This window comes from Schistocerca piceifrons, chromosome 4, assembly GCF_021461385.2.
Source record: "Schistocerca piceifrons isolate TAMUIC-IGC-003096 chromosome 4, iqSchPice1.1, whole genome shotgun sequence".
NCBI lineage: Eukaryota > Metazoa > Arthropoda > Insecta > Orthoptera > Acrididae > Schistocerca > Schistocerca piceifrons.
Genome location: NC_060141.1, coordinates 435,644,194 through 435,666,382, shown reverse-complemented (window position 1 = coordinate 435,666,382; position 22,189 = coordinate 435,644,194). Strand labels below are relative to the sequence as shown.

The following is a 22,189-nucleotide window of genomic DNA, read 5'->3' as shown; positions in this document are numbered from 1 at the left end:
GCTGGAAACCTGAGAACAATGTTACCACTGTGAGACCTTACATTTTTGATGTACCTCACATATTTATCCAAGCTGAGTGGTGGGTGTTAATCTTCTTCTACTGCAAACTGTCACTGAGGTCAAAACACAAGTAGTATTTAGCTGAATAAATAAGGACCAAGAGGACAATAAAATGGAATGAATCTAGAGATTCAGGATTTTTGTGGACAGTAGTGAAATAAGTGTGGGGGAAAATTTTTTACATATAGTAATACATCATGCTCATAAGCGTACAAAGATCAACAAAAAGAATATATGACTAGTAGTGAACTGGGGCTACAAAAACAATTGAAAGGATAGAGGGATTTAATAAGAGAGAAGGAAGAATGAGAACCACAACAGATGAGAAGAAAGAGCCCAAGGCACACACCTGAAGACAGAAGAACAAGAGAGAGAATGGCTACAGGAGGGGAAGATCGTAAAGAAATTCTTAAGTCAATATTTTGTAGGCCAGTTTTAGCCAAATGTGAGGTATCAGGATCAAAACAATCATGAAAGAATTTCCAATCTGGAAGCAGGACTACAAAACCAATCTGAAACAGTTGCAGCTACAGAGAAGGAAATCTGATCAAGTGCAGATTTATGTAAGAACAAAAATGTTAAAGAACAAGCAGTGTGTAGTGATGCCACCAGCGTCACGAGGACAGCAGCAGAAATAAGCAAGAAATGTAACTGACTCTCTAGCCAAACAATAACGAGAAATGAAATTGTGAAGAAGAACAACAAGATTTAAATTGCTGTGCAGCAATGCATTAAAAAGGAGTTGAAGGCAGAGGCTGCATAGTGTACACAGTGAAACTATAGCTGTAGGATGTCATGACTCTCAGTTAAGTGGAATTTATAAATTTGACCCTGCATTCCTGTCACATTTTTGGTAAACTTCAAAGGAGGGCACTGTACATGACAGGGAACAATCACTTTTATATTAACAAAGTTAAAGGGAGAGAGAGTCTGGTTTCACATACGCATAGCATACATACAGTAAAAGCTACACAGATTCTGAGGCAGCATTCCTGGATGTATACTGAAAGCTAATGTTAACAATGGAATGCCAACCTGGTGTTCCATTGTTTGATGTTGCCTAATGGCTTCTCCTACATACCACTACCCTTTCTTACTGTTCTAGAGCATTACTCTTCCAACCAAGAGTTTCCATTGTTTGATAAAGCTGATGTTAGTAAATGGGCCAAAATACTGGATAGAGAACATTGCCAGGAGGAATGGATGGCAGAAAGAAAAAGAAAGAAAGAAAGAAAGAAGAGAGTAAAACAAGAAGAATGAGGGAAAAGATTCTTTGCAATCTCAAGAAAGTCAAATGTGTGTCAAAGAAGAAAATACCCAACATACTGCACAGCAAGTAAAGAAACAGAAGAAAGGAAAAAATGGACAAATCACAAACCTAGTTACACAACAGAAACAACAAGAATATAGTGATGTTTTTATTTAAAAACTTTATGGGCATGATTTAGCTTATTAACCTTTCAAGTGATAGTTGCAGTGAATTAGGATTAGGAATGCAGCAATGCTAAGTCAAAAAGGACCCTTGTGTGAGGTAGTTGTGCAACAGAAGCAAAAACGATTAACAATCTGAGTAGGTACAGAAGAGAACCCCCCTTCCTGCAACACAGTTGTTATACTGGAGTCAGAGGGTACCTCTACACAGGTGTAGGGCAAATCTGCTTGCTTACCTCCCCTGTGGCAAACATAGCCATGAGTGACCAAGTGCAACTTTCACACATGGGGGCTACATAGCTGACCCGTGCTGAAGTGTGAGCCACATTACACTCCAATTTACTCAGCTGGCAATGTTGAACAAATACTACACTCCAGCAGCACCAGTGCATATGCACAGCCACCCCACCCCAATGGATAACAAGACATCTCATCACACAAAGAAAGTGTCTCTCATTGTCAAAGTGAAGAGTAAAGTATTTCCAATTTCCTTTTTTTTTTCCCCAGCAGACTGTTAAAATAACAGTGCGGAGTGGTTTCAGCTCTGAGACTGCACTGCAGACATGTGTGCAAGTTGTGTGTGTGTGTGTGTGTGTGTGTGTGTGTGTGTGTGTGTGTGTGTGTTGCTGACAAAGGCCTTAATGGCTGAAAGTTTTAATTGTATGAATCTTTTTGTTGTGCCTATCGCGACTCAGCATCTCCGCTACATGGTGAGTAGCAACTTTCCTTCTCTGGTAGTGCTAGAGTATGTAAAAATGAGAATTTAAACAAATGAGACAGGGACAAAACTATACAGAGAAAGCATTGGGAGGGAACTTAACTCCTTGCTACTTAAGGCATGCTTGCTAAATACTGAGCTGAATGCCAAGTCATTACCACCTAATGTGCCTACCAGCACTAAGTAACCTGTGGTTGGGCTTCTCCCTGGGCTGGGGTTATCGAAGTGGATGGCCTCAACTTATGCTGAATATTTCTGGAGTATTTTGTGCTATGTCTCCAGATGCTCAAAGATTTGTCTCTGCTGAGATGAACATTATTGTAGAAATAAATTTTAATTTTTGACTGTGCAACTTCTCTGGGAGTTTACAGTTGTTACAAATCCAGTGGGAGGTAACTACTGTTTTTCCTTCAATAGTTTCTGATCTGATTCTGATAACCCGTCAAGTTAAAATATACATCAGTGTTTCAGTGTTTTTTTTTTATAGTTATAAGTCCATAATACCTAAGGCACTGCATGTATTCTTTGCTCAACAAAATAAAGAAATAAACATTTTATATTAGTTAAATGTGTTTATTAGGTCATGTATCATACATTATTTTTTGTTACAGTGCACAGAGTACACCATTTCATTGCACATGAGGACTGAATGCCACCACTGATATAATTTTTTTTTTTTGTTATTTTGTAGTCAAAAGCATCTTTTTACATTGTATAGTGAATGAAATAATACTAATCATCTCACATTGTTATCCAATATTGGCGGTACTTGTATACCACATTAAGGATTTTTTAACTTCACTTTTATTGTATCACAAAACTTATTTGTGGCTTCATGAACAGTTTTTCTCTAGACTAATTGTGTGGTTTATCACAAAAGGAGGACATACTGTCAATCTGTTACAAGTACAATATGACGAGAAATTTTGCAATGTATTTCTTAAATTTCCAATACCTTCTTGTCCACTGAAATGGATGACTCAGTTCTTGCTTGCAGGTACACATATTTTGTAACTTTACCGTGACTTTTAAAATAAAGCACAATACTTTGTCCATAGACTGCCACAAAATGTGGCTCTCATCAGTTTATGGAAATGTACAACAACAGTAATTTGTGTGTTTAATTGTGAAATAAATCCTTCAAGTGCACAGAAATCAATATGTTTTAATACTCTTTGTCAGAATATGGATAATTCCATGTCATAAATAAATGATTCCTTTTTTGTTTTTGTCTATCTGACATAGTGTACGCTGCATTTTTACTTTTGTGTACTTCACAAACAAAAGATATCATGCCATTTCACATCTCCAGTCTGCATGTTCACCAGCAGGGTAATTATCTGGAGAGAACCTTCAATGTCTTAAAGTAGATGTGCAAATAGTTTTACAAAAAGTCTGTGTTTTCCATCCTCTTTTATTGATGCTTTGCGTGGTTGCTGGTGAAATTAAAAATTTATTTTTATTTTGTTTTTATTTATTGTTTTATTCTTAGTGCTGAGTTATTCCTGTTAGTTTAATTTCATCCATCCTACACAGTAGATTAGTAGTTACTGTTTAGTAAAAGACAAAACAGGGTACAACCCAAAACTGTATGCTGCAAGTTTTTATTTTTATCTGGTTTCTCAGCATTATTTCAATTTCCAATAAACCAAGCATCAACACATTCGCACATTTTTTATTGTTCATTCATTATAACATTTGGATAATGACTACCCACAATTGTAGACAATCGTCACAGTAGCACAGCCAGGTTTTCTGCATACATTTCTACAAGTTCCCTTACCAACAACTATGCAATTGGCATTTTTTGACCTGTTACTGACTTTGTTGAACATGAGAATTTAGAATATACATGCCAGGAACTTGAAAAAAGAACTTTTTATACCATTTCATCATCTCCCGTATTGGTCTGACACAGTTTAGTAGCATACCACAGTCAACTGCTTCCATATTCAAGTTACAATCTACAATGCATTGCAGTTTCTTAAATTTCATTCCAATATTTCTGTCAGTCTATCTCATTTCAAGCATTTCTGCACTGTTATATGTAGTCAACATTCACACTTCTTTTTATCAGATGGTTCTATGGAAAGCATGCTCATTTTAGTTTTTTCTTAAGTTTTGGAAAGTTGGAACTGTTCCTATAAATAGTAGCTTATGCATTTCTCACAGTTGTGAAGACAGCAAAACAAATGTGGGCTTGACTAACAATTTTAAACACAAATGATCCACAGTCAAAATAGGGCTACATATGTACTGCCATTATGTCACCACTTTTCCACAATTTGAGACAGCAAGTTTCTCCTGTTTTATCTACATAAACTATAAAATCTAAGATGGCACCAGTCTGACATTCATATAACATGCCCTTTTTGTTAAAAACTTACTCCATTTCAATGGAATGCCTTGTCTGAAAGGCTAACGTGCTTTGAATGACATACTTTCATCAATGCAGAGCTTCTGATGCAGATTAAATCCACAACGGAATCCTGTATGAACCCTACCAAATATGTTTTGGTGTTAAATAATCTGCCTCCTCCATCACTGACAGATTTGGTACTGAAGTTTATCATTTTGCTGACAGCTGGAATATTGTTCTGAACATCTCTGGACCAATATTCACCAATTTTTAGTTTTTTTTCATGGCATGAGAAGAGCTATGAAGTAATACGTTTCTTCATATCCTGTATTTTTCCACATTGATAACTGAGAATGCAATGACTCTGAAGTAGTTTCTGTGATGAATAATTACAACTAGATGGCTTCATCAGCTATAAACATCATCAAAACTTAAGTTAAAAATAACATGAAGCTTGACAGAATTCTTGGATCATTCCCTAGTTGAAACTTGTGTCCCAAAAGGAAATCACAAATGTGTGATCAAATGCATGAAAATTGTTTTCTTTACAGTTAAATTACTCGCTAAACTGTGCATTCTTCCTAAGCATTCCATTATCACTTTTAGAGTCTTTGGTTCAGAAGACTAGTCAATTACATCTCTTTTTGAAACATAAGACTGCAATGTTACACTTGGTGACAGAGAAATCTTAGGGCTGTTGCTTTCTGAACTATTTGGAGGGGTTATCAGTTATGTTCAATCAAATAATTCATTCTCAATGTTGCTCTCCGGAAGTACCTCCACGACCTCATCCCTACTGCAACTATGATGCCTTGACATTATAGAGTGGAGGATGAGAAAAACACTGATGTCTATCATTGTGAACAGTATGACAAAGTGAAATCCAATGTGGCAAAATGAGATCACAACTGCTGAAATATCCAAGCACAACTTGTTGTTGTTGTTGTTGTGGTCTTCAGTCCTGAGACTGGTTTGATGCAGCTCTCCATGCTACTCTATCCTGTGCAAGCTTTTTCATCTCCCAGTACCTACTGCAACCTACATCCTTCTGAATCTGCTTAGTGTATTCATCTCTTGGTCTCCCTCTACGATTTTTACCCTCCACGCTGCCCTCCAATACTAAATTGGTGATCCCTTGATGCCTCAGAACATGTCCTACCAACCGATCCCTTCTTCTGGTCAAGTTGTGCCACAAACTTCTCTTCTCCCCAATTCTATTCAATACTTCCTCATTAGTTATGTGATCTACCCATCTAATCTTCAGCATTCTTCTGTAGCACCACATTTCAAAAGCTTCTATTCTCTTCTTGTCCAAACTATTTATCGTCCATGTTTCACTTCCATACATGGCTACACTCCATACGAATACTTTCAGAAATGACTTCCTGACACTTAAATCTATACTCGATGTTAACAAATTTCTCTTCTTCAGAAACGCTTTCCTTGCCATTGCCAGCCTACATTTTATATCCTCTCTACTTCGACCATCATCAGTTATTTTGCTCCCCAAATAGCAGAACTCCTTTACTACTTTAAGTGCCTCATTTCCTAATCTAATTCCCTCAGCATCACCCGACTTAATTCGACTACATTCCATTATCCTCATTTTGATTTTGTTGATGTTCATCTTATATCCTCCTTTCAAGACACTGTCCATTCCGTTCAACTGTTCTTCCAAGTCCTTTGCTGTCTCTGACAGAATAACAATGTCATCGGCGAACCTCAAAGTTTTTATTTCTTCTCCATGAATTTTAATACCTACTCCGAATTTTTCTTTTGTTTCCTTTACTGCTTGCTCAATATACAGATTGAACAACATCGGGGAGAGGCTACAACCCTGTCTTACTCCCTTCCCAACCACTGCTTCCCTTTCATGTCCCTCGACTCTTATAACTGCCATCTGGTTTCTGTACAAATTGTAAATAGCCTTTCGCTCCCTGTATTTTACCCCTGCCACCTTTAGAATTTGAAAGAGAGTATTCCAGTCAACATTGTCAAAAGCTTTCTCTAAGTCTACAAATGCTAGAAACGTAGGTTTGCCTTTCCTTAATCTTTCTTCTAAGATAAGTCGTAAGGTCAGTATTGCCTCACGTGTTCCAGTGTTTCTACGGAATCCAAACTGATCTTCCCCGAGGTTGGCTTCTACTAGTTTTTCCATTCGTCTGTAAAGAATTCGTGTTAGTATTTTGCAGCTGTGACTTATTAAGCTGATAGTTCGGTAATTTTCACATCTGTCAACACCTGCTTTCTTTGGGATTGGAATTATTATATTCTTCTTGAAGTCTGAGGGTATTTCGCCTGTTTCATACATCTTGCTCACCAGATGGTAGAGTTTTGTCAGGACTGGCTCTCCCACGGCCGTCAGTAGTTCCAATGGAATATTGTCTACTCCGGGGGCCTTGTTTCGACTCAGGTCTTTCAGTGCTCTGTCAAACTCTTCACGCAGCATCATATCTCCCACTTCATCTTCATCTACATCCTCTTCCATTTCCATAATATTGTCCTCAAGTACATCGCCCTTGTATAGACCCTCTATATACTCCTTCCACCTTTCTGCTTTCCCTTCTTTGCTTAGAACTGGGTTTCCATCTGAGCTCTTGATATTCATACAAGTCGTTCTCTTATCTCCAAAGGCCTCTTTAATTTTCCTGTAGGCGGTATCTATCTTACCCCTAGTGAGATAGGCCTCTACATCCTTACATTTGTCCTCTAGCCATCCCTGCTTAGCCATTTTGTACTTCCTGTCGATCTCATTTTTGAGACGTTTGTATTCCTTTTTGCCTGTTTCACTTACTGCATTTTTATATTTTCTCCTTTCATCAATTAAATTCAGTATTTCTTCTGTTACCCAAGGATTTCTACTAGCCCTCGTCTTTTTACCTACTTGATCCTCTGCTGCCTTCACTACTTCATCCCTCAAAGCTACCCATTCTTCTTCTACTGTATTTATTTCCCCCATTCCTGTCAATTGCTCCCTTATGCTCTCCCTGAATCTCTGTACAACCTCTGGTTCTTTTAGTTTATCCAGGTCCCATCTCCTTAAATTCCCACCTTTTTGCAGTTTCTTCAGTTTTAATCTACAGGTCATAACCAATAGATTGTGGTCAGAGTCCACATCTGCCCCTGGAAATGTCTTACAATTTAAAACCTGGTTCCTAAATCTCTGTCTTACCATTATATAATCTATCTGATACCTTTTAGTATCTCCAGGGTTCTTCCATGTATACAACCTTCTTTCATGATTCTTAAACCAAGTGTTAGTTATGATTATGTTGTGCTCTGTGCAAAATTCTACAAGGCGGCTTCCTCTTTCATTTCTGTCCCCCAATCCATATTCACCTACTATGTTTCCTTCTCTCCCTTTTCCTACACTCGAATTCCAGTCACCCATGACTATTAAATTTTCGTCTCCCTTCACAATCTGAATAATTTCTTTTATTTCATCATACATTTCTTCAATTTCTTCGTCATCTGCAGAGCTAGTTGGCATATAAACTTGTACTACTGTAGTAGGTGTGGGCTTCGTATCTATCTTGGCCACAACTTAGTGGCCAAAAACAAACAATCATCTGAAGAGGCTAGAACTGTGAAAATCAGTGAGGCTGAAAATCCACTGTATTCTTAAATTTGACAACAGCATGCAGGTACCAGAGTGGGATATGATATACTTATCAGTGCTCAGAGGTCAGCAAGGAGGCATGAAGTAACTTTTCAATAGCACCGAAGGAAAACTCAAAGGCTGTGCTTACACACAAGTAGCACCTGACGAGCAGCAGAGACAATTTAACTCATCCACATCGGTCAATGAGTTACTGGTCACTTGGATTCAGTATGATCAATTTCTGAAGATTTACTAGCTTAGTACCTTCAGGATTGTCAATAAGACATTCATGCAATTAACTTCTTATAAAAATAATTACCATACCAATCTTTTTACTTATTAATTATTCCTGTTTTATTAGCTGCTACTACTACTTGATGGAGGTACCCTAATTTTCACGTATTACATTGATCTATTTGATAGACATGATTACCGTGTCCTTGTAGCTCTTTGGATTATGTTTAAGTGGAGTTGGTGAGTATAGGAACGTGTGATCAATTGAAGCAAGTAAATCAGCCAAAGTGCTACATGAAAAAGAAGGAGAAAAGCAGCTGTGTTTATTGATCATTGGTCATCGCATGTAATTAGTCCAGTGAAGTAAAGAGTTTTGATTTAACTGTTTTCTTCTAAAAGTTTTATGGATCCCATGTTCAAAGTAGTAATGACTGCACAAGTCCTGCTTCCCCACATTGATGCCTTACATTGTGCTATTTAATGACCCCCATTAGTTTACTAGTAATAAGGGTCACTGATTTCAAGTTCATCATGAACTGTTTCATCCATGTAAGAACCACTGATTCACTCTTCGAATCATCACTGTAGACATCGCAGGTTTTATGTTAATAAGTTGTATCAGTGACCAAGTGTGCATGATTTTAGGTAATAAGTCACATTTAGCCACACATCATTTCCATAATTCACTAACACATTCCATTCTCCTGTGTCTGCTATGTGACAAGCCAACAAAGATTCATAGTGCTTCTGGTACATAAAACATTTACAGGTAAGTAGTAATAAGCAACGCTACCCACTAATGTATTATTGGAACATGTCATGTATCACTACAGTGAAGAGAACACAGAAAATGAATGTTTGATGTGACATGTGAGTAATATACATTTTGTTTTACTTTTAATAATGGGCACCATTTACAACCAGTTGCTCACACAGACAGAGCCACTAGCCAGAGTCACTTAAATTATGAGTACCGTCACCTTTTCAGCCAGAAGCTGCAATATTGGAATACATCATTTTGCAGGTTTGTTACTGCAGTAAGAAAATGATTTGTTTCCAGCTGGAATTTCCTTGTCAAAATTGCACTTACATGGTTCCCAATACAAATCTTCGAAGTGTGTAATTGGAGTTCATAAATACTCCAAATCTGCTAAATCACACAAATGCCCACTGTGTTACAGAATTCTTAACTGAAGTTTCTTTTTAAAAGACCAATCGTGCATCCATACATTTACACATGCCCCCTGAAAATTCAGTCATGTATTCTTCTGCTTCAGTCTGCTTGTCAAAATGGTTCAAATGGCTCTGAGCACTATGGGACTAAACATCTGAGGTCATCAGTCCCCTAGAACTTAGAATTACTTAAACCTAACTAACCTAAGGACATCACACACATCCGTGCCCGAGGCAGGATTTGAACCTGCGACCGTAGCGGTCGCACGGTTCCAGACTGAAGCGTCTAGAACTGCTCAGCCACAATTGCCGGCTATCTGCTTGTCATCTGACAACTTCACAAAGATTAATTTCCAGAGTAAATATCTTTAAGTTACATCTCACATTCCATGATTTCTTCCCCTTTACCAATCAAAATAATTCTTTGCCATGTTACCCCATTTTGAACTTGCAGATGCAACTATCCTTTCTTGTATAAAATTATGGGAGAATTGCTGAAGTAATTACCTGTAGGAGAAGTGTCAGTTCTGCTGATGGGCACGCAAACTACCTTACATCTCGGAACTAAAAGACACTTCCTCAGGAGTGGGAGAGAGGACATCCTTCATCATGGTATTTTAGTGACCTGAACTTCTATTTTAATCTCCCCAATCTACACCACCTCCACCTACTCCTCCTGTCTCCTGTCCCCTCCCCCCCCCCCCCCCCCCTCTCTCTCTCTCTCTCTCTCTCTCTCTCTCTCTCTCTCTCTCTCTCTCTCATAATGGAACAATTAGTTCCAAAAGCTAGGCTAGCACATATACTTCTCTACAAGTCTCAGCCGCAGTGCCATTTCTCCTCGAAATAAGTACGAGCCAGCAATTCTGCCTCACAGTTTTACAACTTCTCAAGTTCAGAAATTGTGCACCTCCTAATGTTTTTCTGGATTGCTTTACCCATCAAGGAAGTTCAAGTAAACATATCCTTCAAAATTATCAACATTCACCCTGACTACTTCAACAATGGAGTTCCTCTTCTTGCCTTACAACTGTTACTTTAAACACATGTCCCAATAACTGTAAACTGATATTAGCCTCCCCCTACTCTTCAGACATAAAGCTACTCATAACAACCTGCGCAGAGCAATGAATCTGTCTTGGAAGACCTTTATGTCCTGCTCTATTATTTATACACCCTGAGGCCATCCTTCATTTCCAAAGCAAACAATTTGAAGCAAAATTTAGCTACCCACTTTTTTAGAATTTTTTAGTAATAAACCTAACAGTAAAACTTAGTTTTGTCCAAGATCCCAAATTCATCTACACATCTATCACACTGCTTTAAGATATTCAACTTTTTCTACACCCATTATGTCTTTCATTACGTGGCTTTACAGCATGGCCTCAAATTAAGTCTCTATCTGACAAAAAAAAGAACTGCACTTAGGTGAAGCTTCTGAGTTAACATTGGTGAAAAAAACCTTGGTTCTGATAGCTGACAATTTTAACACTTTTTCAACATCTGCTGGTACCTAGTAAGTACATATTTTTTCTGTATTTATTTGATTGCAGTTTCATTCCATCAGTTGAACATGTTTACCTACTTTAATACAATAATTCTTCATTTCAGTGTCACAGTACTCCTACTATACTTCATTTATTGTCATCTGATGTAATTTAAATACACTGGGGGAAAAATGGGGGAGGTGGGGTGTTCAACTGACTGGAGTTCTTGTGATCTTGCCCACCAGGGCAATAATTGCACATTATGAGGAGTGTGCTGCAATGTAGCAGCCACATGTGGGCAAACATTTTCCTGCTTAAAAAGCACATCATATTTCTGTTGAAGAAATCGCAGTAGCATAGGGATAACAAACTGTGCAATGCAGTGGGCACCCTACATAAAAACCAAATGTGACAATGAGTAGCAACCGATAGCCCCTCCCATACCATGAAGCCTAGGACAACACTTGTGTGTCGTGGGTGAGTACACTTGGGCAAGTCAGGTCTACACTATACACGTGTACGTCCATCACTCGCATACAGACAGAACCTGTTCTCATCACTGATGGCAAGAGCATCATTCCACTCTCCAGTCAATTCTTTCATGACACCAGAGTAGCCATGCTTTGCAGTGGCATAGTGTCAGTGTTAGTCTGGGCAGACACACATGATATTTCTGCTACAAGCAAACAGTTCCCAATGCTCCATGGTGAAGGTAACATGTGCCTGGATTTCTTCCCTGGATGAAGTTCAGTTGCCAACTGCTGTACAATGCTTCTAACCTGAGGTGCTCTGTGCTACACAAACATCAAGAACCTGGTCTATGGGTGTGAGAATCTTCACAGACCACTACTGAAGGCGACGGCACATGTCCCATACAATGTGCCCAACATCTGCAGCAACCAATCAACAGTCTATCGAACTCCCTGCAGGGCCATAATGCAACTCCATTCAAATGATTGAAGTTGTTCAATAGGAGTACGTACTCAATGGTGGGGCACAGTTGTACGATAGAATGAATGTTGCAGACATTGTTCACCTCTAAACCCAGTATAGTTACTGCTGGCAAGGTAAAAACAGAGGTTACACAGACAGGTCTCCCGAGTGCCATCTGATCACTGATGAGCATGACAAATGAATCAATAACACTACAGTTCCTCAGTGAGAACATGTTATACCCTGGTTCCACTGAACAAAACCTCTGAGAATATTGTATTTTTTCCCCAGCAGTGTATGTACATTATTGCATGAAGAAGCTGTAATTTCACCTGCACTTACAGAATGATTTCTCAAGAAACTTACATAGTGCCAGTAGGATGCTCAATGCCACGAGTATAGTTAGCAGATGGACCAGGGAGGGGAAGGCAGGTTTGTGTTGTGTGGGGTGAGTACAGGTAAAGGAAGGAAGGAGGAAAGAAGATGTGTTAAGATGGATAGTTAGCGGCCTGGGGAGAGAAAGTCAGTTTGCTGGCTAGGAAAGTGGGAGGAAGATGTGGCAGGTGCACAGGCTATGCATTTGATGCTTGGGTGTCTTAGCCAGAGAGCAGCAGTGGACGATGAAGGTAACATGATGAGGTGAATTTGAAAGGGGTGATAAGGACAGAGGAAAGGGAAGCTGTTGGTGGAGAGTGTGGGGACAGTTGGCTAATGGAGACTGAGGCCATGGTTGTTTCGGGAGTGTAGGATATGTCTGAAGGATAACTCCATCTGTGTAGTCCAGAAAAGCTTGTGATGGAAGGTAGGATCCAAATGGACCGGGTCTTGAAGCAGCCTCTGAAATTGTGCATGCTGTGTTCAATTTCATATTGTGCCACAAGATGGTCTATTTTATTCTTGACCCCAGTTTGACTGTGGCCATTCATTTGAGTGAATGGCTGGTTGTTTGTTGTACTGGCTTAAAAAGCTGTGCATGGATTGCTGCAGAGTTGCTGTGTGACGTGGCTGCTTTCACAGGTGGCCTGTTCTCTGATGGAGGAAGGGTAAGCCTCTGACAGGACTGGAGTAGGAAGTTTTAGGAGAGTGGATTTGGCAGGTGTTGCATCTTTGTCTTTTACAGGGACATGGTCATTGTGGTAAGGGGCTGATAGGCTGACAGTGGAAGTGGCATAGGAATGGACTAGAACGTTGGTAGGTTGGATGGGTGACGTAACACCGCTTGAAGATGGGTGGGAACGATCTCGGGTAGGATATTCCTCATTTCAAGGCATGATGATAGATAATCAAAACTCCGAGGAAGGATATGGTTCACTTTTCCAATCCAGAGTGATATTGGGTGACAAGAGGACACTCCTTTGTAGCTGATTCTTGGAGGCAGTGGGAGAATTGTGGTGAGTGTGTGAAGATACGGCACACAAAGTCTGTTTGTGGACCAGTTTGAGAGGTAGAGTCAGTCTGTGAAGGCCCTCATGAGACATTCAGCATACTGAGCACAGGAATTCTCATCCTAGTGCAGATACACTGTCCATGGGTTGCCAGGCTGTACGAAGGGGATTTTTTGGGGTGGAAATGATGACGGCAGTCGAAAAGCAGATACTGCTGGTGGTTAATGGCGGGTGGAGCCATCAGAGAGGTGGAGGTCAATGTCCAGGAAGGTAGTATGTTCACTTGAGAAGGAATAGGTGAAGCAAATGGGAGAAAAAGTTTTGAGATTGTGTCGAGATCATGAATCCTTGGGCGCTCACGTGGCATCCTCCAATGCCAACCTTTCTCTGGGCTATTTAGACCAATTGTTACTACCCTCCTGATACCACTAAGCTCCTTTTCTGGTTCAGGTTCATTTATGATATCTTTGTGAACTTGACTCTGGCCCAGGAAACCATATCCCCATTCCATCACAGTTTCAACAACTTCTCCTCAAGCGAATGACCCACCTTCCCGGATGTTTACCTCCACCTCTGATGGCTCCATCTACACCTCTGCCCTATTAAACCCACTGACCACAAACAGCACCTGCATTTGACAGCTGTCATCTCTTACACACCAAAAAATCCCTCCCATACAGCCTGGGCGCCTGTAACTAACCTAAGGACATCACACACATCCATGCCCAAGGCAGGATTCGAACCTGTGACCGTAGCGGTCGCGCGGTTCCAGACTGTAGCGTCTAGAACCGCTCAGCCGGCCACCGCGGCCGGCTACAACATCCGCACATACCCCTAATCCTCTCACCACTGCCAAGAACTGATTACAAAGTAGTGCATCTCGCACCACCCAGTATCAGCCAGAACAGGAACAACTGAAACATATCCTTCATCGGGGGTCAGATTCATGTCATCGTTGCCTGAAATGAGGAACATCCTACCCAAGACTCTTCCCATGCATCTTAAAGTGGTATTCCAGCACCAATCCAATCCACACAACATCCTAGTTTATTGCTAAGCCACTCTCAATCCCAATCCCTTGCCAGAGGGATCATTTCCAAGTGGTAGATCCAGGTGCAAGATCTGCCCAATGGTGCCACCCAGCACTTCCTGCTCCAAGCCTGGCACAGTTTTATCCTACTCCATCAGAGGCCAGGCTACATGTGAAAGCAACCATGTTATATAGCAGCTCTTTGCAGCAATCACTGTACAGCTTTTTATCTCAGTATGACAACCAACCACCAAAATGAATGACCACTGCCAATCTGAGGCCAAGAACAAAACACACTGAGTAGCACAAAATGCAGCTGAACACAAAATGCTCAAATTCAATGGCTGCTTTAAAACATGGACCATCTGTATCCTTCCCTCTGCCACAACCAACAGCTTCCCCTTCTTCTAAATTATCACACCCTCCCAGTTCATCTCTTCATGTCACCTTCAATGCACACTGCACCAGAATGGCTCCAGTACCTATGTCTCAAATGTCTAGCCTGTGCACCTGCCATCCTCCCCTCCTGCATTCTTAGCCAGCAAAGAGGCTGTCTCCCTCAAAGCCAATAGCATCCCACCCCTAATCCCTCTTTCTGTCTCCTGCATCCCTCTCCCTTGCCACTCCATCCAATACAATTCCCCACTTCACCCTTGTCCACCAACTGAACTGCGCTCCTGGCATTGTGTGTCCAGCAGGCACTACATAAGGGCATGTGCATGTGTGCGTGTACTCTAGCTCACAAAACGGTTTATTCCAAAAGCTAGAAACTCTTTGTTCTTTTTCTGGTGTACCCATTGACAACACCATGCTGCTGCTTTTCAGTGAATATTCTCCTTTATTTCTAATGTATTTAACTCCCCAGTACTATCACGCACTGAATAGTGACAGCCATTAATCACTCTCATAATGTTAAAGAACTGATGATTGTGGTATCTTATACAGCATCCTTTCTGGTAGGCCAAAATATACTACCTCTCTTTACTCAGCTTTCACCCTTACAGTTCCAAGTGCACCTTAGTTGTTAACCGAAGACCCTAATCATCGCCAGTAATATGCTTCACATATTTTTAGCAACATTTCAATAGATTGCATTCTACTGAAGGCTTTTTTTCAAATAACTGAAATATTGCTTTGTTCGCATCATCCACCTTTACCCTCGTATCGAAATATGTAATTCATTCCATGTGAAAGACAGGAACGTTTCACTCTCTGAAACTCAGTAGTATCATTGGAACTATAGCAATTAAATTATTAGCCAAGCTGATTTTTTTCTTGTTTAAAAAGATCAGCTCACCCCACTCCATTCCACTCATCATCTCTTCTCTCCCCCCCCCCCCCTTTCTCCTTCCCTCCCCCCACCTCTCACCATCTACCACCTAAATCCATCTTGATAAGTTTTTCTCAAGAAGTTCACTATTTACATCTGTGCTTGCTTTGACAATAACAGCATCTGAATAGTAATTCCCAGGTATACTTGACTACTACCTAATTAATTCCATTTTTATGTCACTTTATTAAGTAATGTTACAGCACTGCTGAACTCTTAAATTTTGCTTAATTCTCTAGGCATTGTTTCTCTAATGTTTCCCCATTCTCTTCTAGTAATGAACCTGATATTAACAATATTCAAGTCAGGTGTAACATCTTTTGTAACTGTTACATCTTACGTACATGGACCCCAGTCCTCTGAAATAGTAAATTATACAGCATGTCATGAAAAAAATTAAGATAATGTCTTTTCAGTCTTACTTTCAATGTCCACATGCACAAATGCTGAAACAGAATATTTTTTAAGAATTACATCAGCTTGTACTGGTACTACTCAATAGAAATTACTAAAGCATTAAGTAATTTGAAAAGCATCCTCAATAAAAAAACCCTTACCTTCCATTCCCATGTCTGAAAAGAGCCAAGATCTCTTCAAAAGTCTTGTTCTTAGTTTCTGGAACCTTCTTGTACGTAAATGTCCAGAAGATGGCCAGGAAAACGCTGAATGGGAGGAAAGTGTAGTTCTCCAGCGCATTCTAGTGAAAAATAAATAATACAAAAACATTACTTATTAATGAACAAATGTGGCCATTAAACAGCTGTTTAATTATAGAAGGACTATTCTGGTATAATGTAAATACTTCAGGAGTGAAGGAGACCACTCACTGACAAGCAGAAACATCAAGTCCTTGACAGGTACACACACACACACACACACACACACACACACACACACACACACACACAGTGACTGGTAGTTTATTAGAGGTTATCTATGGTGACAATGATGACACCTGAAGGAGGGGAAAAGAGTGTACAACTGGGAATGGGTAAGATATCAAAGACAAGGCACATAGGGAGACAATTTAAGTCATCAGAGGGGAAGGGAAGAGGCTTTCAGTGGCCACAGCAAAATGAGGACTGAATAAAGTGGTCATAGTTGAACAACTGAGGGAGAGGAACATGAAAGAGAGGAAAGAGAAAGAGAGAGAGAGAGAGAGAGAGAGAGAGAGAGAGAGAGAGAGAGAGAGAGAGAGGAAGGGGGCCAAAAGGGGATGGGAGGGGAGGGGATGGAGTACATTGTGGGGTTAGGGAGGAATGAAGTGGAAAGTGACCCCCTCAGAAGGATGGTGATAAGCATATATTTGAATGGGAGGATTGTGAGAATATAAGGTGTGTTTCAAGAGAACATGGATGGAAGTGACACAGGGATCCACATGGCTTTGGTACTGAAGAAGCTGTTAAAACCACTATACATCACAATGTATTTAGCAACTACAGGAACTGTGATCAGATAGCCACAGTAATTTTTACAGTCAGATAGCTGGTTAATTGTCAAAGCGATACAGAATGCTGCACAGTAACTGTAACACAGCTGGTATATAACATGGCTACTTTGACACACGTCCTGAACTTTTTCAGGATACAAAATGCCCATGACTGGACTGCAGTAGTAAATGGCAGGTGCTGTTTGGGGGCAGGGGTGGCACCTGCATCATCTGTTGGGGAATGCACCATTAGATTCAATTTTGTGAATAGGATACTGCATAGGTTGTATGGGCAATGCAATACTGGTTTCGGAGTTGAGGATACGCTGTGAAACTCAGTGCAAAGAATGAAAGAAGAAAAGGGGATGCCACCAGAAAGCAGTGTTTCATGACAGAAAGATAATGGACTCACCAAAAAGTGAGAAGACTGATGGTAATGTGGCATTCACTGTGTGAAAAACACAAAGAAAGCACAGAAAAGACATTTTAATACCAAATCTTCTGTTTATTTACTGTCTGATTAGTTTTGGGGTTTGCCCATTGTCACAAGCCACCTATTACACAGAACAGAATTTGTCATGAGTGAATGTGTGGAAAGGTGATAATACAGTTATCAGTGATAAAATGGTTTGTATGATAACTACTTAGATATGGGACATGTCCAGAAAGTAAGTACTATTTTGGAGAAAACTCTTAACAATTTTCACAAACTAAAATAATTTTTTTACAAAAAAAGGCACTTTGTAAATAATTTTTCTATGTAGGTGGCACCATTGTTCAGACATTTGTCATAGCAGGAAGCCAACTTTTCTACGCTCCCTTTGTAGAACGATGCCACCAGTGAAGACAGCCACTGCTGACCACAGTTTTTTGTGTCATCACCACTGTCGAAGTGTCTTGCTCCAAAAATCACACTCCAAGTTGAGGAACAAGTATTAGTCAGAAGGTGCAAGGTCGAGGATGTACAGCAGATGACTGAACTGCTCTCAACTGAATTGGTTAATAAGGTTGTGTGTGAGCTGCATTGATAGGTTAATGTCTGCAAAGAAACTTAACAAGCAGTTCTGCTTAAGAATTCACCTCCCTCATCCCTGTACTGTGTAAGAAATGTTGCTTTGTTTTTTGCACATCCATCAGCATTTTCAGAACACAAGGGGAACACAATTTGTGAAAATTTAAGCTTTTTGTGGTAATCTCATGCAAAACAGTTTTTGAAATTTGTGGAAACTCATCACAAAGCAGTTATACTGTGTACTGTTTGTTTTTGAAAACTTTCTTAGCCAAATCATAATTGACAATAGAAGGCTGTCCACTCCATGCTTTATCATGAACAATGGTTCATCCAGCATTGAACTGTATGAGAAACACTCTCACCAACACGTCAGTCATTACAGTTTTGCCACATATCTCTACAAGCTGATGATGAATTTCAGCTGGTTTAACATTCTTTGAATTCAAAAACTGTATTATAGAATGCATTTTACATTTGGCAGTCTCAGGGATTGTCTGAAACATTTTGAATGATCACTACCAAATGTGAACACAACACAATCTGGCTGTAATGGCACCAGTGGAAAGACAATGAACCATAGAGATGAGTGTGAATGTGCAGAACTGAAACATTAGTGCTTTGAAGGAGGTAGAACGACACGATACTTACTTTCTGGACATGCCTTGTATTTATATTTGGGATAACAGTTGGGATGAACAGTTCAGTTTATGTCATCACACTTATATGTATCTTACATCTGCATTAAAAGATGTCATAGATGTAACTACACTTTACAGTATTACGTTAATGTATATGCATAACACATATTTTTATTGACTGTGGTACCTTCCTTATTCAGCATGATGTGATCCACATGACAACACTATTGTATACACTAAGAACTATTATTCTTGTTGAGCCACAGTGTGTGTCATGCTGGCTTATCTATTGTAGTTGTTATTGTAATTTTGACAGATGTAGATGCAAAGAAATTTTTTTATAAACTCTTACATAATTCTGATATATTCAGTTTACTTTGCAATTGTATTAGTATCACTGACACAGTCTTCCATCACATCACAGTTGTACAATAAACATTCGTTCCCTTTTCAGCACTATCTAAGAGGAAACATTCCATTTCATCCATATTTCAATGGAATCCACACATGATAGTTTTGTTAAGCTGTTACAGTTTTCGATGTATAATTTGTGGTGTGCAAGAAACTGCAAAAATGCAGGAATTTAAGGAGAAGCTACCTAATAAACTGAAACAACCAGAGGTTGTAGAGGGTTTCAGGGGGAGCATTAGGAAACAATGGACAAGAACAGGGGAAAGGAATACAGATGAAGAATGGGTAGCTTTGAGAGATGAAATAGTGAAAGCAGCAGAGGATAAGTAGGTAAAGAGACAGGGGCTAGTAGAAATCCTTGGGCAACTCGAGAGATATTGAATTTAATTGATGAAGGGACAAAATATAAAAATGCAGTAAAAGAAGCAGGCGAAAGGGAACACAAATGACTAAAAAATGAGATTGACAGGAAGTGCAAAATGACTAAACAGGAATGGCTAGAGAACTAATGTAAGGATGTAGAAGCATATATCACTAGGGCTAAGATAGAAATTGCCTACAGGAAAATTAAAGAGACATTTGGAGAAAAGAGAACCACTTGTATGAATATCAAGAGCTCAGATGGAAAACCAGTCCTGAACAAAGAAGGGAAAGCAGAAAGGTGGAAGGAGTATGTAGAGGGTCTATGCAAGGGAGATGCACTTGAGAGCAATATTATGGAAATGCAAGAGGAAGTATTTATTTATCTATTTATTTATTTATTTACTTATTTATTCTTTGCCCATGGACTCCAGCTGAAAATCCAGCTGAGAGTATTGGGCATGTCATACAACAGGCTATTAACATCAAACTTGGTTTGATTATATATAAATGAAACAAATAATTAAACAGAAATAGTCTATAAGCATACAAAGGTATTACATGTTTCACATTATATATACACACACAACACTCCGCATCTGGGTGTTGCATTCGCAATTTCGCAAGACATTCTTGGCTCCGTAATCGAAGTAAATCCAGTAAACAACAGACTAATGACAATTTCCATGAAATGTGCAAATAAAATGTACTGTTTAATTAACGCACACATGCCTATCAACCAGGAGAATAAAACAAATCCAGAAAAAGTAAATAAGTCATGGGAAGTGTTAGAGAATACAGTCTCCAAAATTCCTCAAAATTATGTAAAGATTTTAATGGGTGATTTTAATGCACAGTTAGGGAAAGAGAGAAAATTTAGAAAAACGGTCGGTGAATTCCCTGCACATAAATGGACCAATCAAAATGGAAAGAGGCTGGTAGAATTTTGCAGAAATTTCAATCTCAAAATTATGTCAAGTCATTTTAAGAAAAAACCTTCAAAACAAAAGACATGGCGATCACCTAACAAGGACATAGGTGAATTCCAAATTGACCATATTGCAATCTCGTATCCATGTCACAAAGAAATTTTAAATGTTCAAGTTCGTAAAGGCACCAATATTGACTCAGACCATTACCTAACCCGTGTGAAACTAAAGCTAAAACCCCAAAATTTCAACAAAAGGACACCATTAATCCCCAAATTTGACACCAGTAAAATCCAACCATCATTATTAGCAGACGAATTTGACAAAACAAGTGCACAAAATTGGGAACAACTCAAACACAAGATTATCAAAACAGCTCAAGATCAAATTCCTTTACGAAAACACAAGAAACATGCTTGGTGGAATGAAAACTGTGATCATGCAATCAAAGCGACAAGTGACATTTAAAGCATGGGATAGCAACAAGACAGAAGACACATATGATACATTCCTGACAACTAGAAAAGACACTTCAAAACTAATTAGACAAACAAAAAGACAATATGAGAATAGTCAACTCTTAGAAATTGAAGAAGATTTTCAGAAATACAATACCAGAAATTTTTATAAAACTTTTAAAACCAAAATAAAGGGGTACTAACCCCAGAATCTTTGCTTCAAGAAGGAAAATGGGCAGTTGGCTCTTAAGAACCAAGAAAATTGCAAAGAACTTTCTAAATATTTTAAGAATCTTCTAAATTGCCCCGAGCCCACAGAAAGATTTCCACCAAAAATTCCCCAACAATGCAATCCAGTTTCACTTGCACCAAATGAAGAGGAAATCATTAAAGAAATTCATAGGTTGAAAAACAACAAAGCATCTGGTGAAGATGGAATTGTTGCAGAACTTTTAAAGGCAGCTGGTCCAAAAACCGTTAAAGAAATTACTTCAATCATGCAAAACATTTGGCAAACTGAAAAAATTCCTGATGAATGGAAAACCGCCTTGATTCACCCACTTCATAAGAAGGGAGACAAAACTGATGTTAATAATTACAGAGGAATTTCTCTTCTTCCAGTCACATACAAAATCCTCTCTCAATGTCTTCTGAACCGAGCACAACAACAACTTGAATGGAAAATTGGCGAATATCAAGCAGGTTTCAGGCCAAATAGATCTTGCCCAGAACAGATTTTAGTCCTCAAACTAATTCTCAGACATCAAAAAATTTACAATAAAAAACTAGTTTGTACCTTTGTAGATTTTAGAAAGGCTTATGACTCAGTGGATCGTGAATCTCTTTTCCAAATTGTGAAAGAACAAGGCCTGGATCCTAAAACCAAGGCAATTATCAGAGACACGCTAACTAGTACAAAATCAAAAGTAAAGTTCAGAGGAGAAATTTCAGAATCCTTTGAAATAAAAACAGGCGTGAGGCAAGGTGATGGACTCTCTCCGTTGCTATTTAACTGCGTTCTAGAAAAAGTAATACAAGAGTGGCGCGAACGAAAATTGGAGTTCAAAATTGACCAACCAGTGAAATTAGGACGAACAAATATTCGAATAGACTGTTTGGCCTTTGCAGACGACTTGGTTATTCTAACGCAGGACATCCAAATTGCTCAGAAACAAATAGAAATTCTTAAAGAAACAGCAGAAAGAGTAGGTCTC

The 22,189-nt window shown here is 39.2% G+C and overlaps 1 protein-coding gene across 7 annotated transcripts in view; it reads right to left on the bottom strand.

The window, feature by feature from the left end:
- The window catches only part of LOC124794748 (glucose transporter type 1), a 502,711-nt gene that overhangs the window by 96,806 nt on the left and 383,716 nt on the right, over positions 1-22,189 (bottom strand). For all 7 annotated transcript variants that reach the window (XR_007016606.1, XM_047258356.1, XM_047258358.1 and 4 more), the window contains one exon: positions 16,296-16,435. Coding sequence is in view for 6 of the 7 variants with exons in the window: in XM_047258356.1 (XP_047114312.1) it covers positions 16,296-16,435 (140 nt within the window). In the remaining variant the exon portion in view is untranslated. The remainder of the gene's footprint in view (positions 1-16,295; positions 16,436-22,189) is intronic.